This window comes from Thunnus thynnus, chromosome 9 (assembly GCF_963924715.1).
Source record: "Thunnus thynnus chromosome 9, fThuThy2.1, whole genome shotgun sequence".
NCBI lineage: Eukaryota > Metazoa > Chordata > Actinopteri > Scombriformes > Scombridae > Thunnus > Thunnus thynnus.
In genome coordinates, this window is record NC_089525.1 from 35,250,621 (window position 1) to 35,275,620 (window position 25,000).

A 25,000-nucleotide genomic window follows, 5' to 3' on the forward strand; every position below is an offset into this window, starting at 1 on the left:
CTGGTGTATTACCAGTGTAGTACCCATGTAGTACTGGTGAAGTATCCGTGTAGTACAGATGTAGTACAGGTGTAGTACTGGTGTAGTACAGGTGTAGTACAGGTGTAGTACAGGTGTAGTACCGGTGTAGTACCAGTGTAGTGCAGGTGTAGTACTGGTGTATTACTAGTGTAGTACCCATGTAGTACTGGTGAAGTACCCGTGTAGTACCCGTGTAGTACAGATGTAGTACCGGTGTAGTACCGGTGTAGTACAGGTGTAGTGCTGGTGAGAATGTGTGTGAATGATTAGATTTCTTCTGATGGGCAGGTTGGGACATTGCATGGTAGCCCCTGTACTTATTCAGTGCATGAATGTGTGTGAAGTCGTAGCGTAAAAGAGTTTTGAGTGGTTGGAAGACTGTAAAGGCGCTTTACAAGTACAGTCCATTTACCATGTAGTACTGGTGTAGTACAGGTGTAGTACCGGTGTAGTACTGGTGTAGTACAGGTGTAGTACCGGTGTAGTACAGGTGTAGTACCGGTGTAGTACCGGTGTAGTACAGGTGTAGTACAGGTGTAGTACCGGTGTAGTACAGGTGTAGTACAGGTGTAGTACAGGTGTAGTACCGGTGTAGTACCGGTGTAGTACTCACAGCTCGGGGGCCCAGGTCCTCTGTAGCCTCCTGCTGGTAGAGCTGCAGCAGCGCTCGGCTGGCGGTGGGGAGGCCAGCATGGTAATGTCGCCCCTTGCTGACAGACTCGGAGCCGGTAGGTGCCTGAGAACAAAGCAAACATCAGAAGAAGAAAATGGATGGTGTCACACCCTACACAACCTGGACACCGTTGTGAGCGACGCACCGATTGACCAATCAGAGACAGCGGGCTGGTGTCGCCCCAGCAGCTGTCGGGCGTCCGCTGCAGGAAGTCAGAGATCCGCTGCACCAGGAAGTCCCGGTCTTTGAGGTTGGCGAACAGGAAGGTCATCTTGTTCTTGGTGCTGATGGAGACGGGACAAGGTAGGACACTGCTGCTGTCCGCTTTCTCCACGATGGACACCTGAGGAGCAGAGGATCATGGGTAAGACGAGGCCGCTGCAGGTGTTCACAAGTAGCTGTACGGTACACACCTCTCTGAGCGGGATGATCAGCTGACACAGCTCTTCTTCTCTGCTGCTGAAACAGATGTAGTTGTTGGAGATGAACAGCTGTCCGACTACGTGCATCTTCGCAAATGGCGTCCACAGCGTGCAGTCAGTGTGTCCGTCCAGACGCTCGTCCTGCGTCAGCCTGAACATGGTCCGGTACCGCTCATTCTTTGCCCGCGCGTCCAAGTCCCTACAGCAGCCAGAGAGGATAGAGGGAAAAGGTCAACACCATCCTGTCTGAGAGAGAACATGTGTCAGATGGAGAGGAGGAGGAGAGGCTGATACAGTGTGAATGCTTTGTTAAATGTATGTTGTCTGCACATACAGTTCTGAGCACAGTAAATGCTCTCAGGTGTACAGTTACTAAACAGAGTGAGACCTCTTGAGTGCAGAAACGTTCTTGAGCGTCTTGCAGGGTTTGGGCAGCGAGCGGTCGGCAGCGAACGCCTCGTTGTCTAGCAGCTGGCGCATGGCGATGTTGGCAAGCTGCTCCATCAGCTTGAAGGTGTCGTTGATGTTGAGGAACATGGAGAAGAAATGTTCCTCGTGACGCGTGCTGACACGGACGCTCTCCGGGAACACAAGAGTGGCATTCTTCTCCAGCTGGGTGACCTCCGTCCACTGCACCACCAAGGTCACTGGGAGAGGGTGGAGGGAGTGGGGGGAGGTGAGTAAATCTGTAACTATAGTTCTATGAATACTGCATTCCCTGGCATATTATTGATCTTAAGTATTCATGGTAACTACAGAAGTAATCCTGGTAACAAATACCTCCTGGTACCTACAGAAGTAATACTGGTAACTACAGAAGTAATCCTGGTAACAAATACCTCCTGGTACCTACAGAAGTAATACTGGTAACTACAGAAGTAATCCTGGTAACAAATACCTCCTGGTACCTACAGAAGTAATACTGGTAACTACAGAAGTATTCCTGGTAACAAATACCTCCTGGTACCTACAGAAGTAATACTGGTAACTACAGAAGTAATCCTGGTTCCTGCAGAAGTAATCCTGGTACCTACAGAAGTACCTCCTGTTAACAAATACCTCCTGGTACCTAAAGAAGTAATCTTGGTAACAAATACTTCCTGGTACCTACTGAAGTAATCCTGGTAACAAATACCTCCTGATACCTACAGAAGTAATCCTGGTACCTACAGAAGCACTCCTGGTACATACAGAAGTACTCCTGGTAATTACAGAAGTACCTCCTACAGAAGTACCTTATGGTAACAACAGAAGTACTCCTGGAATATATCCTGCACAGACTGTATGAATGACATCATGATCTGCTGGCCTGTGACTGGCCAGGCGTACCTTCCTTGCCCAATAGGAATGAGTAGAAGCACAAGTGGTTGACGGATAGATAGAGCCAGCCCTGCCGTGGCACTCTGCCCTTCCAGTAGCTGCAAGAGTAATAATTCACCAGCTTCTCCTCCTCCGGCATTCGGAACAACCGCCTCATCTTTAGCTCTGCCTCCCGAAACTTCCCACAGTCCTCCTCAGGCTCCTCCCCCGGCTGCAGCCGCTTCTCCTCCGCGATGAGGCCCTGCAAAAAGTGACATCATCACTGATAGGAACACACAGCAAGAGAAGACAAACAGGAAGTGACGTACACAAATCTTTCCTTTGACGAATGTGGTGACATCTTCATCACTGTCAAAGATGGAGATGGTCTGGAGCAGGTTGGACTCCAGCCAATCCCAGTGCTCCGTGATCTCCTTCCTGTTTGAGCCTGCAAGACACAGCTGAGGTTCACAGTACAGTACAGTACAGTCCTGTACAGTAGGGTAATGTTACAGTACAGTATAGTCCAGCAGACCCACCACAAGCAATGTTCCAGTAGATCTGGGAGTCTGCAGTTTGCAGCAGAATCCTGTAAGGAGCCACTCTAGCACTGGAGTCCAGGACCACATCCAGAGTCCCAACCAGGAGACCTGCACACAAGTGGACAGGTAGACAGCGGTCAGGGACGTGAACAGGAAGGATTGGAGCAGACGAGGAGCAAAAACGCGCTCTTTAAAATGAAGAAGCCAAGTTGGTAATGTGCATTAATGGGACATGAATGCATACAGATGGAGAGGAGGAGGAGGAGAGAGGAGCTCAGTGCATCATGGGAAGTCCCCCAGCAGTCTAGGCCTAGAGCAGCATAACTGAGGGCTGGTCCAAGGCGAGCCTGGTCGGCCCTAACTTGATAAAGCTTTAACTTTAAAGCTTCATCAAAAAGGAAACTCTGAAGACTGAGTGATGACAGCGTGGTCCAGCCTGGACATCTTCTCCTGCTATTATTGTTATTAGTATGGAGGAGTGAAAACGCACTCTTTAACACGGTCAGGGATTTAAACATGAATGATTGGGACGGGGAGTGAAAACACGCTCTTTCAAGCGGTCAGGGATGTGAATAAGAAGGATTAGAGGGGAAGAGGAGCAAAAACACCTTTTTTAAAGAGGTCAGGGATGTAAATATGAAGGATTAAAGGTGACGAGGAGCAAAAATGCGCTTTTTGAAATGGTCAGGGACATGAACATGAAGAATTAGAGCAAGTGATGAGTGAAAACATGCTCTTTAACACAGTCAGGGACATAAACATGAATGATTAGAGGGGACAGGGAGTGAAAACGCGCTTTTTAAAGCAGTCAGGGACTCGAATAAGAAGGATTAGAGTGGATGAGGAACAGAAACGCGCTTTTTAAAGTGGCCAGGGATGTGAACTTGAAGGGTTAGAGGGGACAAGGAGCAAAAACGCACTTCTTAAAGTGGTCAGGGATGTGAATGTGAAGGATTAGAGTGTACAAGGAGCAAAAACGCACTTCTTAAAGTGGTCAGGGATGTGAATGTGAAGGATTAGAGTGTACAAGGAGCAAAAACGTGTTTTTTAAAGCAGTCAGGGATGTGAATGTGAAGGGTTAGAGTGTACAAGGAGCAAAAACGTGTTTTTTAAAGCGGTCAGGGATGTGAATGTGAAGGGTTAGAGGGGACCAGGAGAGAAAAAGCACTATTTAAAGCGGTCAGGGATGCGAATGTGAAGGGTTAGAGGGGGCGAGGAGCAAAAACCCGCTTTTTAAAGTGGCCAGGGATGTGAACGTGATGGATTAGAGTGGACGAGGAGCAAAAACGCACTTCTTAAAGTGGTCAGGGATGTGAACGTGATGGATTAGAGGGGACGAGGAGCAAAAACGTGCTTTTACAAGCGGTCAAGGATGTGAATGTGAAGGGTTAGAGGGGACCGGGAGTGAAAACGCACTTTTTAAAGCGGTCAGGGATGTGAATATGAAGGGTTAGAGGGGACCGGGAGTGAAAACGCACTTTTTAAAGCGGTCAGGGATGTGAATGTGAAGGGTTAGAGGGGACCGGGAGTGAAAACGCACTTTTTAAAGCAGTCAGGGATGTGAATGTGAAGGGCTATAGGGGGCGAGGAGCAAAAAGGCGCTTTTAAAGTGGTCAAAGATTTGAATGTGAAGGGTTAGAGTGGACAAGGAGCAAAAGCACGCTTTTTAAAGCGGCCAGGTATGTGAATGTGAAGGGTCAGAGGGCACTGGCAGAGAAAACGCACTTTTTAATGTGGTCAGGGATGTGAATGTGAAGGGTTAGAGTGGACAAGGAGCAAAAACACGCTTTTTAAAGCGGCCAGGTATGTGAATGTGAAGGGGTAGAGGGGACGAGGAGCAAAAATTCGCTTTTTAAAACAGTCATGGATGTGAGTGTGAAGGGTTAGAGTGGACGAGGAGAGACAATGCACTTTTTAAAATGGTCAGGGATGTGAATGTGAAGGGTTAGAGGGCAAGGGGAGAGAAAATGCACTTTTTAAAGCGGTCAGGGATGTGAATGTGAAGGGTTAGAGGGGATGAGGAGCAAAAACGCACTTTTTAAAGCGGTCAGGTATGTGAATGTGAAGGGTTAGAGGGGACGAGGAGCAAAAACGCACTTTTTAAAGCCGTCAGGGATGTGAATGTGAGGGGTTAGAGGGGACGGGGAGCAAAAATGCGCTTTATAAAGCGGTCAAGTATGTGAATGTGAAGGGTTAGAGGGGATGAGGAGCAAAAAGGTGCTCTTTAAAGTGGTCAAGGATTTGAATGTGAAGGGTTAGAGGGGACGAGGAGTAAAAACGCACTTTTTAAAGCGGTCAAGGATGTGAATGTGAAGGGTTAGAGGGGATGATGAGTAAAAATGCGCTTTTTAAAGCGGTCAGGGATGTGAATGTGAAGGATTAGAGTGGACAAGGAGTAAAAACGCGCTTTTTAAAGCGGTCAGGGATGTGAATGTGAAGGGTTAGAGGGGACAAGGAGTAAAAACGCGCTTTTTAAAGCGGTCAGGGATGTGAATGTGAAGGGTTAGAGGGGACTGGGAGTGAAAATGCACTTTTTAAAGCGGTCAGGGATGTGAATGTGAAGGGTCAGAGTGGACAAGGAGTAAAAACGCGCTTTTTAAAGCGGTCAGGGATGTGAATGTGAAGGGTTAGAGGGGACGATGAGTAAAAACGCGCTTTTTAAAGCAGTCAGGGATGTGAATGTGAAGGGTTAGAGGGGACGATGAGTAAAAACGCGCTTTTTAAAGCGGTCAGGGATGTGAATGTGAAGGGTTAGAGGGGACGATGAGTAAAAACGCGCTTTTTAAAGCGGTCAGGGATGTGAATGTGAAGGGTTAGAGTGGACAAGGAGTAAAAACGCGCTTTTTAAAGCGGTCAGGGATGTGAATGTGAAGGGTAAGAGGGGACGATGAGTAAAAACGCGCTTTTTAAAGCGGTCAGGGATGTGAACGTGAAGGGTTAGAGGGGACGATGAGTGAAAACGCGCTTTTTAAAACGGTCAGGGATGTGAACGTGAAGGGTTAGAGGGGACGATGAGTGAAAACGCGTTTTTTAAAGCGGTCAGGGATGTGAACGTGAAGGGTTAGAGGGGACGATGAGTAAAAACACGCTTTTTAAAGCGATCAGGGATGTGAATGTGAAGGGTTAGAGTGGACAAGGAGTAAAAACGCGCTTTTTAAAGCGGTCAGGGATGTGAATGTGAAGGGTTAGAGGGGACGATGAGTAAAAACGCGCTTTTTAAAGCGGTCAGGGATGTGAATGTGAAGGGTTAGAGGGGATGAGGAGCAAAAAGGCGCTTTTTAAAGCAGTCAGAGATGTGAATGTGAAGGGTTAGAGGGGACGATGAGTAAAAACGCGCTTTTTAAAGCGGTCAGGGATGTGAATGTGAAGGGTTAGAGGGGACGATGAGTAAAAACGCGCTTTTTAAAGCGGTCAGGGATGTGAATGTGAAGGGTTAGAGGGGACGATGAGTAAAAACGCGCTCTTTAACGCGGTGGGGGACGTGAACGTGAACTTTAAGAATGGATGAGTAGTGAAGCTAGCCAGAAGCCCGTTAGCTTCACCCCCTCCCCCTCCCCCTCCCCCTCCCCACCACCATGTATAAAGTCGGCTGTAACGGACCACAGACAGACCCGGTACTTACCGGACAGCCCCCCCCCGCGACCGTGCCCCCGCCTCCTCTGTAGGATGAAGAACGGGTTGGCCCGCTCAGACACCCACAGAGCTCCGGCCAGCAGCACCTCCTCCGGCTGGATCCACATCTGTCCCCGCTGCCTGCGAACCCTCCGCGGGTAGAGAAGCGGAGTGTGACGGTGTGTCCGCGGGTAGAGGAGCGGAGTGAGACGGTGTGTCCGCGGGTAGAGGAGCGGAGTGTGACGGTGTGTGTGGAGCTGTGACACCGCGCGGCTCCGTGTGATTCAGACAAACACCGAGCTGATGTTGTTGTTGTTTTTTTTCAGTCTGCTGACTGCACATCACTTCCGTATCTGACGCGTCCCGACACGCCCTCTGCATACGCTGCGTCATGACGTCACACACGGAGACCTTCCAGCTCGTCGTCACAACACGGAGATCAGAATTCTGTTCCACCAGTTCCAGCTGTGGTTTCATACTGGGAGGAAGGACTTTATCCTTTAAATGTCTAATAAAGTGACTCTACGCAGCAGATGATTTCCTCTTGAAAAGATGAAAGATGTTTTCTTTGGTATTTCGATTACTAAAAGGAAGATGAAGAGCAACTTGCAGGTTTTAATTTTTACTGGATTTACAGTTTATGTATCATGAAGATCCTATGAAAGGTTAATGTATGATTTTATTAGTTTAACGAGACATAAAGGCAGAAATTAAGGCGGTAAAATGAGCATATTGAGCAGAGCCCTTCAAACGAGCTTTTTTTTCAACAACGCGTCAGATGACGTCACATAAGGGAGTCGCTTATGGCAAGTTTTAACATTTAATGGAAAAACACTCCTATCTGTAATAACAGTTTAGATTTCCAGACAAAACTATTCTCACTAGTCAGAATGACAATTAAATATATTTACAATAATATTCTAACCAGTAGAAATTGTATTTCAAGGTATCTACAACTAAATTTAAGATATCTTTAAATCCTTGAAAAGTATAAATGCCGTTTTAACATTTAATAACTAAACTGGATATTTATTGCGGATATCTGTAATTCTTCATATACATAACTGCAATATTAATTGTAGATATGTGAAATGGGAGTTTTTCCTCGTAAGAAATATTTTACAGATATTATCCAGAATGTTCACTCAGGATATCAAAAATGTCATTGTGGATAATCTGAAGTTGAAAGCAGAAACACATGAAGTCATTTGTCTGGAAGAATGAGGCTGTTGATGGTAATGTGTGACTTATTTAATGAAGCCTGGAAAAAAAGTTCAATAAATGATCCAAATGAAAATCAGAGTGTAAATATTGTATCTGTGTGAAATCTGTAATTGATCATTGAACAGATCAGATATATTGATTCTGTGTAAACAATCTTTGTGTCTTGTTGCTTTAAACTTTAAACACCTTATAAGACACATGAAGCCAGTAGATCATGGATGTACTATTAAATTATATAATAATAATGTATATAAGTTCTTATCATACATCCATGCTGTAGGTGGCACCAAAAAGGAGGAAGAATCCATTCAGTTACTTTTAGAATGAAATGTTCTTTCATTTATTCACAATCCTTAATTTCCTGGTGATAAACTGACTCTTACTGCTGTTTGCTGTCCAACCTGCTCAGTATTAAACAGTCTGAAGACACCAAGAATATAACAGAGGACATGAGAGTCAGTTCCTTTAGTGACTCAAACATACATTACATGTGAGGCTGTACTGCAGTAGACTAGTAGGACTGTTGGCTGAATGAACCGGCTGCCTTCACCTTGTTCACTGTGGCCGGCCGACAGGATTAGCAGCAGTCAGCCTTTAAACACATTCACACTGAATTTACCATCTTATATCCTTTTCAATGAAACTAAACTCAACATTTTCTTTTATTACAGTGTCCAGAGGACCAGTGATAGAAAGTGGGTCAAACAAAACTAAACGGATCCTTTACTGTTGGACTGAACTCTGAGACTGTGGGACGAGTTACACTGACACACTGAAAACCCCAAACCCTTCATCATCATCATCATTACCCAGCTCCCCATACACAGCGAAACTTAACCATTTTCCCCGCGGTTGAGAGTCTGTCTGAGCTTCCAGTCCATCATCCTCCATCAGCTGTAGAACGGCGCTACTAGCTTGAAAATGTCTCTGAAGTTTGTGGACGTAGCAGCTAAATCTGTCCAATGATTTTTTTCAGCGGATATCTTAGTTACAACCAGACTCAGCTAGCAAAGTAGTTCTGTGTTCATATCAGTGGCGGCTGGTTTGAGTAGGACGGGATCATGTATTTGTCCCCCACCTGATGAAATCAGAGGGGTGGGGGGTCATTTTATATGCCAATAAAACAATTTGCTTTCAAAAACAAAAACATTTAGCATATATATATTGTTACTAAACAATATGTGAATTCTGTGAGGCATTTAGGGAACTTGGATAAATTGTAGCGTCTACTGATAGCCTGCATGAGAGGCGTTTAGGGAACATGGGTTAATTGTAGTGTCTACTGATAGCCTGCATGAGAGGCGTTTAGGGAACATGGGTTAATTGTAGTGTCTACTGATAGCCTGCATGAGAGGCGTTTAGGGAACATGGGTTAATTGTAGCGTCTACTGATAGCCTGCGTGAGAGGCGTTTAGGGAACATGGGTAAATTGTAGCGTCTACTGATAGCCTGCATGAGAGGCGTTTAGGGAACATGGGTAAATTGTAGCGTCTACTGATAGCCTGCATGAGAGGCATTTAGGGAACTTGGATAAATTGTAGCGTCTACTGATAGCCTGCGTGAGAGGCGTTTAGGGAACATGGGTAAATTGTAGCGTCTACTGATAGCCTGCGTGAGAGGCGTTTAGGGAACATGGGTAAATTGTAGCGTCTACTGATAGCCTGCATGAGAGGCATTTAGGGAACTTGGATAAATTGTAGCGTCTACTGATAGCCTGCATGAGAGGCGTTTAGGGAACATGGGTTAATTGTAGCGTCTACTGATAGCCTGCATGAGAGGCGTTTAGGGAACATGGGTTAATTGTAGCGTCTACTGATAGCCTGCGTGAGAGGCGTTTAGGGAACATGGGTAAATTGTAGCGTCTACTGATAGCCTGCGTGAGAGGCGTTTAGGGAACATGGGTAAATTGTAGCGTCTACTGATAGCCTGCATGAGAGGCATTTAGGGAACTTGGATAAATTGTAGCGTCTACTGATAGCCTGCATGAGAGGCGTTTAGGGAACATGGGTTAATTGTAGTGTCTACTGATAGCCTGCATGAGAGGCGTTTAGGGAACATGGGTTAATTGTAGCGTCTACTGATAGCCTGCGTGAGAGGCGTTTAGGGAACATGGGTAAATTGTAGCGTCTACTGATAGCCTGCGTGAGAGGCATTTAGGGAACATGGGTAAATTGTAGCGTCTACTGATAGCCTGCGTGAGAGGCGTTTAGGGAACATGGGTAAATTGTAGCGTCTACTGATAGCCTGCGTGAGAGGCGTTTAGGGAACATGGGTAAATTGTAGCGTCTACTGATAGCCTGCGTGAGAGGCTTTTAGGGAACATGGGTTAATTGTAGCGTCTACTGATAGCCTGCGTGAGAGGCGTTTAGGGAACATGGGTAAATTGTAGCGTCTACTGATAGCTTGCGTGAGAGGCGTTTAGGGAACATGGGTAAATTGTAGCGTCTACTGATAGCCTGCGTGAGAGGCGTTTAGGGAACATGGGTAAATTGTAGCGTCTACTGATAGCCTGCATATGAGGCGTTTAGGGAACATGGGTAAATTGTAGCGTCTACTGATAGCCTGCATGAGAGGCGTTTAGGGAACATGGGTAAATTGTAGCGTCTACTGATAGCCTGCGTGAGAGGCGTTTAGGGAACATGGGTAAATTGTAGCGTCTACTGATAGCCTGCGTGAGAGGCGTTTAGGGAACATGGGTAAATTGTAGCGTCTACTGATAGCCTGCGTGAGAGGCTTTTAGGGAACATGGGTTAATTGTAGCGTCTACTGATAGCCTGCGTGAGAGGCGTTTAGGGAACATGGGTAAATTGTAGCGTCTACTGATAGCCTGCGTGAGAGGCGTTTAGGGAACATGGGTAAATTGTAGCGTCTACTGATAGCCTGCGTGAGAGGCGTTTAGGGAACATGGGTAAATTGTAGCGTCTACTGATAGCCTGCGTGAGAGGCGTTTAGGGAACATGGGTAAATTGTAGCGTCTACTGATAGCCTGCGTGAGAGGCGTTTAGGGAACATGGGTAAATTGTAGCGTCTACTGATAGCCTGCATATGAGGCGTTTAGGGAACATGGGTAAATTGTAGCGTCTACTGATAGCCTGCATGAGAGGCGTTTAGGGAACATGGGTAAATTGTAGCGTCTACTGATAGCCTGCATGAGAGGCGTTTAGGGAACATGGGTTAATTGTAGCGTCTACTGATAGCCTGCATGAGAGGCGTTTAGGGAACATGGGTAAATTGTAGCATCTACTGATAGCCTGCATGAGAGGCGTTTAGGGAACATGGGTTAATTGTAGTGTCTACTGATAGCCTGCATGAGAGGCGTTTAGGGAACATGGGTTAATTGTAGCGTCTACTGATAGCCTGCGTGAGAGGCGTTTAGGGAACATGGGTAAATTGTAGCGTCTACTGATAGCCTGCATGAGAGGCGTTTAGGGAACATGGGTAAATTGTAGCGTCTACTGATAGCCTGCATGAGAGGCATTTAGGGAACTTGGATAAATTGTAGCGTCTACTGATAGCCTGCGTGAGAGGCGTTTAGGGAACATGGGTTAATTGTAGCGTCTACTGATAGCCTGCGTGAGAGGCGTTTAGGGAACATGGGTAAATTGTAGCGTCTACTGATAGCCTGCATGAGAGGCATTTAGGGAACTTGGATAAATTGTAGCGTCTACTGATAGCCTGCATGAGAGGCATTTAGGGAACATGGGTTAATTGTAGCGTCTACTGATAGCCTGCATGAGAGGCGTTTAGGGAACATGGGTTAATTGTAGCGTCTACTGATAGCCTGCGTGAGAGGCGTTTAGGGAACATGGGTAAATTGTAGCGTCTACTGATAGCCTGCGTGAGAGGCGTTTAGGGAACATGGGTAAATTGTAGCGTCTACTGATAGCCTGCATGAGAGGCATTTAGGGAACTTGGATAAATTGTAGCGTCTACTGATAGCCTGCATGAGAGGCGTTTAGGGAACATGGGTTAATTGTAGTGTCTACTGATAGCCTGCATGAGAGGCGTTTAGGGAACATGGGTTAATTGTAGCGTCTACTGATAGCCTGCGTGAGAGGCGTTTAGGGAACATGGGTAAATTGTAGCGTCTACTGATAGCCTGCGTGAGAGGCGTTTAGGGAACATGGGTAAATTGTAGCGTCTACTGATAGCCTGCGTGAGAGGCGTTTAGGGAACATGGGTAAATTGTAGCGTCTACTGATAGCCTGCGTGAGAGGCGTTTAGGGAACATGGGTAAATTGTAGCGTCTACTGATAGCCTGCGTGAGAGGCTTTTAGGGAACATGGGTTAATTGTAGCGTCTACTGATAGCCTGCGTGAGAGGCGTTTAGGGAACATGGGTAAATTGTAGCGTCTACTGATAGCCTGCGTGAGAGGCGTTTAGGGAACATGGGTAAATTGTAGCGTCTACTGATAGCCTGCGTGAGAGGCGTTTAGGGAACATGGGTAAATTGTAGCGTCTACTGATAGCCTGCGTGAGAGGCGTTTAGGGAACATGGGTAAATTGTAGCGTCTACTGATAGCCTGCGTGAGAGGCGTTTAGGGAACATGGGTAAATTGTAGCGTCTACTGATAGCCTGCATATGAGGCGTTTAGGGAACATGGGTAAATTGTAGCGTCTACTGATAGCCTGCATGAGAGGCGTTTAGGGAACATGGGTAAATTGTAGCGTCTACTGATAGCCTGCGTGAGAGGCTTTTAGGGAACATGGGTTAATTGTAGCGTCTACTGATAGCCTGCGTGAGAGGCGTTTAGGGAACATGGGTAAATTGTAGCGTCTACTGATAGCCTGCGTGAGAGGCGTTTAGGGAACATGGGTAAATTGTAGCGTCTACTGATAGCCTGCGTGAGAGGCGTTTAGGGAACATGGGTAAATTGTAGCGTCTACTGATAGCCTGCGTGAGAGGCGTTTAGGGAACATGGGTAAATTGTAGCGTCTACTGATAGCCTGCGTGAGAGGCGTTTAGGGAACATGGGTAAATTGTAGCGTCTACTGATAGCCTGCATATGAGGCGTTTAGGGAACATGGGTAAATTGTAGCGTCTACTGATAGCCTGCATGAGAGGCGTTTAGGGAACATGGGTAAATTGTAGCGTCTACTGATAGCCTGCATGAGAGGCGTTTAGGGAACATGGATAAATTGTAGCGTCTACTGATAGCCTGCATGAGAGGCGTTTAGGGAACATGGGTAAATTGTAGCATCTACTGATAGCCTGCATGAGGTACTGAGACATCTGAACAGGCACATTTTGAACAGGCACTGCACTAGTTTCACATTGATTTTAAAATCTTATTGCTGACTTTTAAAGCCTTGAACGACCTTGCACCTGCATACATTATTGACCTGGTGTGAGTCCTCCCAGCCATTAAGCTCTAACCCAAACCCTAACCTTGCTGGTGACTCCCAGCTCACGGTTGGTGAATGAGGGTGATCAGGCTTTTCCTGTATTGATCAAAGTTATTTCCTCTGTGGATGAATAAAGGCAGAGTCTGAGTGTTAAAGGCAATAATGACACTTTAATGACACTTTGATGCTGAGGCAGTAAAAGACACAGTGAACTGAAAGCATAACACACATCTTCATCATCATCAGTATACATGGACACAGAGACGAGAACACAGAGACAGAAGCTCAGAGACCTGCAGGACTTCATTAGGCCACTTCAGAGATAATATTGATCTATGGGTCAGATTATAGATTGTATAATGTTGTTTATATACGGTGCCTTTCACTGAGGGCTGATTAGTACACGCTGAGTAATTCACAAGCTGTAATACATGTTAAAGGAGCAGTCCATCACTTCAGCAAACCCTCCGATCCTCCGTTTACTGAACACAAGCAGACATCAGTGTTTCATAAATGTGTGATGGGAAATAGAGATTCAATGATTAATGAGTGGACTGTTGAAGTGTTTCCATGTTTAATTCACCAAACAGCACAGATGACTATCATGCTGTTTATTTACCCCTCAAATTACACCATAATCCAGTCATTTATCCATTAATTAAACCAAAAATATGGGGTCAACCAACTATCACGTTTAAAGAGATTCATAACCTTCAAAGTGCAAACTTTTATGTTTATTGTTTGATTTTTGAAAGTATTTTAAGGTGTAAAAACCTTTTAAACTGGAAACAACATCCATTAAAAACCTCTTCACACACCAGAGTCCATTATGTTTCTGTCAGTTTTGATCTCTGTTAGCTGCTTAGCTAATAGGGTACATTCATTTTTCTCTTATGATGGAGCTATACTAGCAATTTCCCTCTGCATCCAATCTTTGTGCTAAGCTAGGCTAACCATGTCCTGGACCCAACGTCCTCACAAACACCCGACGTCCCCACAAACACCCGACGTCCCCACAAACACCCGACGTCCCCACAAACACCCGACGTCCCCACAAACACCCGACGTCCCCACAAACACCCGACATCCTCACTAACACCCGACGTCTTCACAAACACCCGACGTCCCCACAAACACCCGACGTCCCCACAAACACCCGACGTCCCCACAAACACCCGACATCCTCACAAACACCCGACGTCCCCACAAACACCCGACGTCCCCACAAACACCCGACGTCCCCACAAACACCAGACGTCCCCACAAACACCCGACGTCCCCACAAACACCCGACGTCTTCACAAACACCCGACGTCCCCACAAACACCAGACGTCCCCACAAACACCCGACGTCTTCACAAACACCCGACGTCCTCACAAACACCCGACGTCCTGACAAACAACCGACGTCCCCACAAACACCCGACGTCCCCACAAACACCCGAAGTCCCCACAAACACCCGACGTCCTGACAAACACCCGACGTCCTCACAAACACACGACGTCCTGACAAACACCCGACGTCCTCACAAACACACGACGTCCTGACAAACACCCGACGTCCCCACAAACACACGACGTCCTGACAAACAACCGATGTCCCCACAAACACCCGACGTCCCCACAAACACCCGAAGTCCCCACAAACACCCGACATCCTCACAAACACACGACGTCCTGACAAACAACCGATGTCCCCACAAACACCCGAAGTCACATTAGGATAACGAGCAGGACTCAAACTCCAATAACATTTCTGCTTAATGAGAAATATCTCAACTACAGCAGGTCAAACCTCATTTATTCATATATTTCAATAATACTGGAGCTTTAATATTTGAGATGTGTTTATACTGTTGGCTGTATTTCCAACACATTACAGAAGTATGTTTTCCAACCTTTAGGAGATATAATGAAGAAGGTCCATATTGTTATTGAGAGGTGAACCTTTCATTGCTTGTTCAAAACTGCACATTATATACATGATGCAGCAGTCACAGGCTGTAAAACCATGTGACTGGAATCATCTACTGCTCTAATTTCCATGTCGCCTAGACTTATTTATTTATGTATTTAAGCCATGCGAGTTTGTTTACTTGTATGTGAATATCATTATGATACTGAGCTTTTTATTAACTTTGACATCACAGTTTTGCGCATATGATCTCAGTAACTTGTTAAATACACTAAGTTATTTGTACACATAATAAGTGGAACTATTTCCTGAATTTAGGTTTGTACCTTTGTCTAAAGGGAACTACAATACTTTAGAGCTGCAATGATTAGTTGATTAATCGGTTAGTTGACTGGAAAAAAAATCTGTAACTATTTTGATAATCGAAAAATAATTTCAGTCATTCAAGTCAAATATCAAACATCTGCTGGTTCAGCTTCTCCAATATATTGATTTTCTGTTTTTCTTTTTGTAATTGACAATGATGAAATATCTTTAATCTTCATTAAAACCAGCTTCTGCAGAGACATCACTCTGAGCTCTCGTATATGAATTCTCACCATTTTATAGATAAAATGATGAATTGAGTAAATAATCAGCAGATTAATTGACAATCAAAATAATCTTCAGTCACAGCTAAACAACACGTCGTGATCATTTGTGTAAAAATTTTGTCTCAATCTGCTGCTGAAGGTCAGGAAGCTTCATCGATAACTGAACGTTCAGACTGATTCCTCTCGATAAACGCGGACCTGACCTGTTTGTGATGAAACTAAAATGATCCTCTGACAGATTGAAACTGGAGGACCGAGGCCAGGACGCCCCCCCTGAGGAACCCCAATTATGACTGAACAGAGAGCAGGAGGATTCACTTAAGTGTTGTACTGTTCCTTTAAATCAAATGTTTTTTGCTACAGGGGAGTTAACACTGTGACAGTGAACAGTCCACAGAGGACCACCGGTAGAGGTCTACCTCTGGTTCTAGTTTCAGGACGGGAAGAATCAGCTCAGTCAGTATTTACAGACAGAAAACAGTCCGTTAATGATGCGTCTTCAGGCAGCCAATCAGAATGTCGGTTTAATGAATCAGCAGGTTTAGACCGACAGACTGAATGCAGAACATCAGGGTCTTTGGGTTCACTCTGGTTCTGGTCAGGTGAGATTGTCTCTGCTGTAAATCTTTGGACCTGTTTTCCAGGAACCCAGGAACCCCTTTAGGAGCTCAGAAAGTTTTCCAGGAACAAAGGAACCCTTTAAAGACCTCAAGAACTTTTCCAGGAACACTTTTAGGCACTCAGGAACTTTTACAGGAGCCTTTAGGAACTAGGACATTTTCCGAGAATCCAAGAACCTTTTAAGACCCTGGGAATGTTTCCAGAACCTCTTTAGGATCCTGGGAACATTTCCAGAGACCCAGGAATCTTTTAAGAAATCAGGATCTTTTCCAGAAACCCTCTTCAGGAACCAGGAACCTCTTAAGCAGCTAATAAAGTTTTCGCGGAAGCATTTTAGGAAGTCAAAGACCTTTTCCAGAACCCAGAACCTTTTCCAGGAACCATTTTCAGGAACCATTTTAGGATCTCTTTTCCACGAACATATCAGCCACCAAGTTTTCCAGGAACCAAAGATCCCTTTTAGGATCCCCTGACCCTGGTACCTGTTTCAGGAAACCACTGAGGGATTCAGGAAAGTTTTCCAGGAAGCAAAGAACCCTTTCAGGAATTCAGGAACTTTTGTAGGAACTAAACAACAACAACACTACCGTCCACCAGGGGGCTGAGTTCAGGTTCTGGATCCTGGGTCAGGGTGGTTCTGGAGTTCAGTTCTCTGGATTATTTGTTTAAAAACTGCCGTCTGTGGTTCCTCATCCAGAGTTTTTCTTCTTGGGAAATAAAATACGAGAGTCTAAACTGAGACCAGGACCCAGAGTTCAGTCGATGTAATAAATGATCAAAAGTCAGTCCAGGTCGTCATTATCAACCCCCCCGTCCTGAAAGATTGTCCGTCCATCAGCAGGAGGGAGGTGGTGGTGATGGGAGGGGGTCGTAACCGTGACAACAAGCCTCAGGACTTGTTGTCGTCATACAGGTCATGCGAGGCCTGAATGTCTGGCAGCTCCATCTCACAGACGACGCTGCGAGGAGACATCGAGTTCCTGTTGAAGAAGTGACCGCCGCCTGACGAGAAGAAGAAGAATCAACATTCAGTTCAAACCAAAATCACATTATTTTATCCCTCAAATATAATTTTTTCTCATCAACACAGATGGATTATTAAACTAGGATATCAGTGAATTCAAGGTTTATTCAAGGAGGTTCCACTAATTCCAGACTTGTTAGTTTCTGATGTTGTTTTCTTTGTTTCAGACAAACAGAACAACATCAGACACACAAATAAAACTAAAAAACAGGAACACTGATGGAAGCTGAAATAATAAAAGAGCAGAGAAAAAAACCCCAAAAACAAATAACATCACTAAGAAGGATAAAATGACCTACTATTATTCTTTATTTCTTTATTGGACCTTAAATATTGAACTGCAGCCGTTTTGGACAGATTTGGATCCACATGGACATTTTAATTAATTAATTAGGATTCTTACAGAGAAAATTGGAGCAATAATTATCAATCAACACTTGAAGTGTAACAGTACACAAAGTACACATTTTGGTCCTTTATTTTAAAAAATGTCAACATCAAACAACGGCTCGTTGGCCGTCTGTCAAATGGGCGATTAGATCATCACGCTTTTGTCTCCAATCATCTAGTTTATTTGCCAGACCCAGAAATCCATTAACTGCCTCATGCTGTGTTCTTACTGGTCACAGCAACAGTGATGTCAGCAGGAGCCCTGGGCGTGGCCTCAGGGTGGGGGGGGCTGAGCGGCTCCAGGCTGATGGACGGCTGACTGCTGTCGCTCAGCGGCGCCCTCTGGCTGCTGGACGCCCGACTGACACCCAGACGCTCCACGTCCAACACCACGCTGTCCACGCAGGGAAGACTGGTCTGTGGACACACAGAGACAGACGGAGACAGACTTCCTGTTGTTTATATCAGAGCTAACCAATAAGAACAGAGGGCTGTTCCATCAAGTTTCGCTAATTTAAATGAGAAGTCCTTTCCATTACTGTGGCTTATATGATTTGCTGCTCAGTAACCATGGTAACTGCTCTGCGGCAGGCTAACTCGAGAGGAAACGCACTCCCAAAAGACGGTTCAGTCAGGTGTATTTTTGCACTCGCAGCACTGTTGCCATGTTCGTGTTTGGAAACGAAAGATGGAAGAACTATCAGGGACTTTAATAAAATACTTCAGTTAATCTCCAGTTTATTCGTGGTAACTTTTGTCACAAAGTGAATTCTTTCAGTTACAAACTTTTTATCATTTAAGAAATAAAAGTGCGCCAACGTTGTTTTGAGGTTATTTATTCATTCGCTCATTTTGTTCAAGCTGTGAAGACAAAAAGGAAATTAAATAAAGTCCAAACAGTGGAAACAGCTTATAGTGATCATTGCTATTCCTACATACAAATGCTTATTTATTTATTTATTTGTTTGTTTATTTAACAGGGACAGTGCACATTAATAAACATTGCTGTAAATGTGCCAGAGTCATCTGTAGTCCCTGGACAGATGTTACAGAGTCTCCCTTAAAAACAGAATATGAAGATCATTAATAAGCATGCAGAACAAATAATAAAATGAAAGAAAAAGAATATATTAATGTTAATAAAAACATCATTCAGGACATCCTTAAAACATGCAACACAGAGGCTCATAATACAAGATATGTAAACAATAAATACATTCATGTTAATAGAAATGTAGATTGAATATTATTAGACACTAACTAAAACATGCAAAGCAGAAGCACAGACATAAAAAGCATGCACAGTATGTAAAATACATAAATGAGTCTGACACATTAAAAGCACAGTAAGACATGCAGGTAGCAAGATAGCGACAGGTGACAGTAGACAGCGAAGTGCGACTACGTCTTAGTGCTGACAGAGCTGAGTACTAATAAACCATTTCTGTAAATGAGCTCTAAATGAACTGTATGTGTCCAGTTCTCTAATAGTTGCTGGGATGGAGTTCCAGTCTAGTCTAGACTGACTGAGTGGGATGATGCAATCCCCTCTTGCTGCACCTCTTGTGAACCCATATGCAGTTGTTCTTATGTTGACAAACTGTCTGAGTGGAGGAGAGGTCAAACCGTATATAATCTTGTACATAAGACAAACATCTACATATTTAATCATGTTTTCCCAACTCAACATGTTATGTTTTTTTAATATTGGGCAATGATGAAAATGTACCGGTTTCTTATCAAGGATTTTAAGTGTTTGTTTATACAAAGACTCTATTGGTTTTAGAGTAGTGTTGCTAGCCTGCGACCAGGTTGTTAAACAGTAAATGATATGGGAAATGACCATGGACTGCATGTACATCTTAGACATATAATCTGAACCTGAAATTTGAAAGATTGAATTTGACCCGGTTACCAACATTTTTCACCTGAGCCTTGAATGAAAGTTTGGAATCAATCAAAACACCGAGGTGCTTGTATTCAGATACGACCTGTAGCCTCTCCCCTGATACAAAGACATCCGGCTCTACACTAGAACTGTTAGCATGCATACTGTTCTAGACACATGCTGTTACATGAGCCATGGAGTTTGTGAGTTCATTAGCAACTTGTGTCATGCTGCCACCATGTACATAAATTACAGTGTCATCAGCATACGTCTAGGTGTTGGTGTCAGGACATACAGATGGGAAATCATTGATATATAATGTAAATAGCAATGGGCCCAGGATAGATCCTTGTGGGACTCCTATGGACAGATGAAGGGCAGCTGATTGATGATTAGTGTTCAGATAGCAGATGATCTGTTCAGCTACCACTTCTTTGATACTGTGGGCAGGATACTGACAGGCCTGTAATTGCAGTAGAAAGGGGATCCCCACCTTTAAATATTGGAACGACAACAGCAAACTTCCAAACGGAAACATTCCCTGAGAAATCAAGAGGTTAATAATTTTGGTAATAGGATTAGTTAGTGTTGTAATGAGCTCTTAACTGCATCCATATCAAAAATATCCTTTTTCTCTGGATGGCTTAAGAGATCTAATCATTCTGGTAACCTCTGAATTAGTGACATTCCTGATGCTGAAAGCCGGTTCCATCGTATTAACTGGACAAACATTTGTGTACTCAAGTTAAAAACATTGTGCAAATGGTAGCTACAGAATCAATAAAGTAGTGGTTAAGCTTTCCATTTACTTTAAGTTCAAGAAGTTTCCTTTCTTTATTGTGATGTCCTGTTAGTTTTTAGAATGACCTCTTTCCTTTTCTATTACGGTCAAGAAAAAATCTGCCTTAGCTTTTCTTAGTTTCTTTACCACCTTGTTCCTTAAATGAGCAAAGTGTTGTCTGTCATGACTCGATTTAGTTTTTATTGCAGTTTTTAAGACAAGATCCTGTTCTTTCTTTAGTTTTAAAATGTCTGCATTTATCCAAGAGACAGTGTGCTAATCTTGTTAGTGCTAATAGTAATAGTCTTCATCATGGTCAATGCTGTTTAAATAAGTTGCCTACAGTAATCAAGTAGGCTGCTTACAGTGTTGTTTTTGGGTCTTTTCATGAGAACAAATGGAAAAACATTTTACAACTATGGTAATTCTATTTTTTGTACTTTACTTCCATGATAAATGGCTGCGGCACCATTATTGTCCACCTGAGGCTGCTGCGTGAACCTTAAAATCATGACAGGAAACAGAAAGTCGTCAAATGTCGTCTCCTTGAAGCTTATGACAATAAGGGGGGGGGGGGGGGTCATCGCTATCTTCACCTGTTTTGCTGTTGGGGAAAAGAAGGAACTTGTCATTAGCAAAAGTCAGAACCCGCTGTCAATAAAATCCAGTAAATAGTGAAGTTGTCTGTTCATTAATTTATATTCATGTAGGCTAATAAATATACAAATGTCAATTAGATGGTATTCTGAATGCCATCAGTTACAATAATCATCTGTTTATAGTGATATTTGACCGGACAGATGTGATCACTATTAGCGGTTTCCACTGTACTTAAATCCTTCTGCAGTTTCTTCATCTGCGACTTCTTCATTTTTAACTTTCATTGATGCTGGTAAATTGAACTGACATCCCACAGACAAAAGCCTGTTTTTGCAGTTCGCACCTTGATGTGAAATCTGGGAAGTCCCAAACTATTGTTGGCGAGACGCACCAACGCCACCGGGAGTCATGGCAACGCAGCTGTGATGTCACCGCAGCTTTAAGTATCGGCTGCACACAGCCATCCATTGTAACTGCACCAGAGGAAGCTTTGCTTTCTCCGTGAGCCGGTTCACTAAAGGAGGTAACCCCGTGCATGTGCGATTCCCCTCACCGAGTTTGATGAGTCTCCCCTCGCTGGATGAGCTGAAACTTTTCCTGGTGTTCACCCGAACTGAGAGACAGACTCCTGCTGCACCTCAGCACTCTCACTGCCTGCAGAAGGGAGGAAGGATTTCTCCACAGAACGAAGGACCACCTCCGTGCCCTACTTGTCTTTAATTGAGTCAACTCCTCTGTTTTCTCCACAACGCCCACCAAGGATCAGCTACCATCAAACCCGCCAACAGAGTGAGAGGAAGGCCCGTCAGCGTCCGAGCCGAGAAACTGAGCTGGACCCAAAAGACAGACTGAAACGCAGCCCACTCGCTTTCTGAAGCGGTAAAGTAAGGGATGTCTGGGCAGAAACGGTGTTTGATTGTGTGTTATTAGCTTTTAGCTTTTTAAGCTTTATTGCTCGTGGTTTGTTGTGTGATTTAACAGACCGCCGAGTCCTTTTGCCTGCAACACTGTGCAAAGTATTTGAATTGCTGCCTGTTTAGTTGTGTTCACCACGCTAGACTGTCTTCTGTTTGTCCCACTCAGGACTGCTGTGTTTGTGTCAACATGCGTTACAGACGCTACGGTCGCTTTCCCTCCTCTTTCTTCCCTCTCTTGCTACACACACACGTGTGCACACATACACATTTATTTTATTTATTTTATACGCATTTTGATTCTCGGGTGACTTCATCTTCTGCGATCATGTCCGCCATCTTGCCCACAAACACACACACAAGCACACTCCCGCTAGTTTTCCCTTCTTTTTGCTACATAGTATTAGACATAGACTGTACACGCGCAGCATTTAGCGTTGTTTATATCAGAGCTTATCTTTAAGAACCGTAGCATTTACTGTAGTTTATATCCCAGCTGACCGATAAGAACGGCAGCATTTAGCGTTGTTTATATCCGAGCTAACCAATAAGAGCGGCAGCGTTTAGCGTTGTTTATATCCAAGCTAACCGATACGAACGGCAGCGTGTAGCGTTGTTTATGTCCGAGCTAACCGATACGAACGGCAGCGTTTAGCGTTGTTTGTATCCGAGCTAACCATAAGAGCGGCAGCGTTTAGCGTTGTTTATATCCGAGCTAACCAATAAGAGCGGCAGCGTTTAGCGTTGTTTATATCCGAGCTAACCGATAAGAGCGGCAGCGTTTAGCGTTGTTTATATCTAAGCTAACTGATAAGAACGGCAGCGTTTAGCGTTGTTTATATCCGAGCTAACCAATAAGAGCGGCAGCGTTTAGCGTTATTTATATCCGAGCTAACCAATAAGAGCGGCAGCGTTTAGCGTTGTTTATGTCCAAGCTAACCAATAAGAGCGGCAGCGTTTAGCGTTGTTTATATCCGAGCTAACCAATAAGAGCGGCAGCGTTTAGCGTTGTTTATATCCGAGCTAACTGATAAGAACGGCAGCGTTTAGCGTTGTTTATATCTGAGCTAACTGATAAGAACGGCAGCGTTTAGCGTTGTTTATATCCAAGCTAACCGATACGAACGGCAGCGTGTAGCGTTGTTTATGTCCGAGCTAACCGATACGAACGGCAGCGTTTAGCGTTGTTTGTATCTGAGCTAACCAATAAGAGCGGCAGCGTTTAGCGTTGTTTATATCCGAGCTAACCAATAAGAGCGGCAGCGTTTAGCGTTGTTTATGTCCAAGCTAACCGATAAGAATGGCAGCGTTTAGCGTTGTTTATATCTGAGCTAACTGATAAGAACGGCAGCGTTTAGCGTTGTTTATGTCCAAGCTAACCGATAAGAGCGGCAGCGTTTAGCGTTGTTTATATCCGAGCTAACCAATAAGAGCGGCAGCGTTTAGCGTTGTTTATGTCCGAGCTAACTGATAAGAACGGCAGCGTTTAGCGTTGTTTATATCCGAGCTAACTGATAAGAACGGCAGCGTTTAGCGTTGTTTATATCCGAGCTAACTGATAAGAACGGCAGCGTTTAGCGTTGTTTATATCCGAGCTAACCGATAAGAAGGGCAGCGTTTAGCGTTGTTTATATCAGTGATGACTCACCATGATGCCAAGAGCTTTGAGGATGTTGAGTTTGCACATGGGACAGGTGCAGTGTTCATTCAGCCAGGGGTCCACACACACTTTATGGAAGACATGTCTGCACACACAAACATTTCTGATGAGATATTTCAACATCATATTATTTATAATGATAATGATAATGGTCTTTTTCTTTTAATTGAAGAGTTGTGACTTCATGTGTCCGAACATCTGAAACAAAAGTGTCGCTCTTCTTCATGGTTCCTGTCTAATCATCTGTGAAGATTCAGCTTGAAGGAGTTCACACAACCTGACATGTTAAAATCTGACATATTTAATCTGACATATTATAATCTGACTAGTTTAATCTGACATTTAATCTGACATGTTTAATCTGACGTATTACAATCTGACGTTTAATCTGACAAATTTAATCTGACAAATTTAATCTGACATGTTTCAATCTGAAATATTTAATTTGACATGTTTAATATGATGTAATCTGCCATATGTAATCTGACATGTTTAACCTAACATTTTAATCTGAAATATTTAATTTGACATGTTTAACATGACATGTTTAACATGACATGTTTAATCTGACATGTTTTAACTGACGTTTAATCTGACATGTTTAACCTAACATTTTAATCTGAAATATTTAATTTGACATGTTTAACATGACATGTTTAATCTGACATGTTTTAACTGACGTTTAATCTGACATGTTTAACCTAACATGTTTAATCTGACATGTTTAACCTGACATGTTTTAACTGACGTTTAATCTGACATGTTTAATCTGATATGTTTAAACTGGCATGTTTAACCTGACATGTTTAATCTGACATGTTTAACTTGACATGTTTAACTTGATACGTTTAATCTGACATGTTTAATCTGACATGTTTAACTTGTCATGTTTAATCTGACATGTTTAACCTGACATGTTTAACTTGACATGTTTAATCTGGCATGTTTAAACTGGCATGTTTAATCTGACATGTTTAATCAGACATGTTTAATCTGACATGTTTGACCTGACATGTTTAATCTGACATGTTTAATGTGACATGTTTAATCTGACATGTTTTAACTGACATGTTTATTCTGACATGTTTAATCTGACATGTTTAACCAGACATGTTTAAACTGGCATGTTTAATCTGACATGTTTAACCTGACATGTTTAATCTGACATGTTTAAACTGGCATGTTTAACCTGACATGTTTAATCTGACATGTTTAAACTGGCATGTTTAACCTGACATGTTTAATCTGACATGTTTAACTTGACATGTTTAATGTGACATGTTTAAACTGGCATGTTTAATCTGACATGTTTAACCTGACATGCTTAATCTGACATGTTTAAACTGGCATGTTTAACCTGATATGTTTAATCTGACATGTTTAATCTGACATGTTTAATGTGACATGTTTAATCTGACATGTTTAACCTGGCATGTTTAACTTGACATGTTTAATCTGACATGTTTAACTTGACA

General features: G+C 43.7%; 2 protein-coding genes across 4 annotated transcripts in view; both read right to left on the reverse strand.

Moving 5' to 3' along the window:
- Positions 1–6,901, reverse strand: part of LOC137188679 (TBC1 domain family member 9B) — a 28,456-nt gene extending 21,555 nt beyond the window's left edge. Inside the window, exons 1-8 of one of the 3 annotated variants that reach the window (XM_067598295.1) lie at positions 6,580–6,901; positions 2,955–3,065; positions 2,745–2,863; positions 2,446–2,677; positions 1,505–1,763; positions 1,108–1,315; positions 840–1,037; positions 635–757 (exon numbers count right to left, since the gene is read on the reverse strand). In XM_067598295.1, coding sequence (XP_067454396.1) covers positions 635–757; positions 840–1,037; positions 1,108–1,315; positions 1,505–1,763; positions 2,446–2,677; positions 2,745–2,863; positions 2,955–3,065; positions 6,580–6,697 — 1,368 coding nt within the window. In that variant the 5' untranslated portion in view covers positions 6,698–6,901. Of the gene's footprint in view, positions 1–634; positions 758–839; positions 1,038–1,107; positions 1,316–1,504; positions 1,764–2,445; positions 2,678–2,744; positions 2,877–2,954; positions 3,066–6,579 lie in introns of all 3 variants that reach the window. The other 2 variants (XM_067598294.1, XM_067598296.1) reach the window with 2 other exon arrangements.
- A 6,388-nt stretch (positions 6,902–13,289) lies between these two features.
- The window catches only part of rnf130 (ring finger protein 130), a 38,560-nt gene continuing 26,849 nt past the window's right edge, over positions 13,290–25,000 (reverse strand). The window contains exons 8-10 of the mRNA XM_067598297.1: positions 23,514–23,610; positions 17,913–18,099; positions 13,290–17,270 (exon numbers count right to left, since the gene is read on the reverse strand). Coding sequence (XP_067454398.1) covers positions 17,158–17,270; positions 17,913–18,099; positions 23,514–23,610 — 397 coding nt within the window. The 3' untranslated portion in view covers positions 13,290–17,157. The remainder of the gene's footprint in view (positions 17,271–17,912; positions 18,100–23,513; positions 23,611–25,000) is intronic.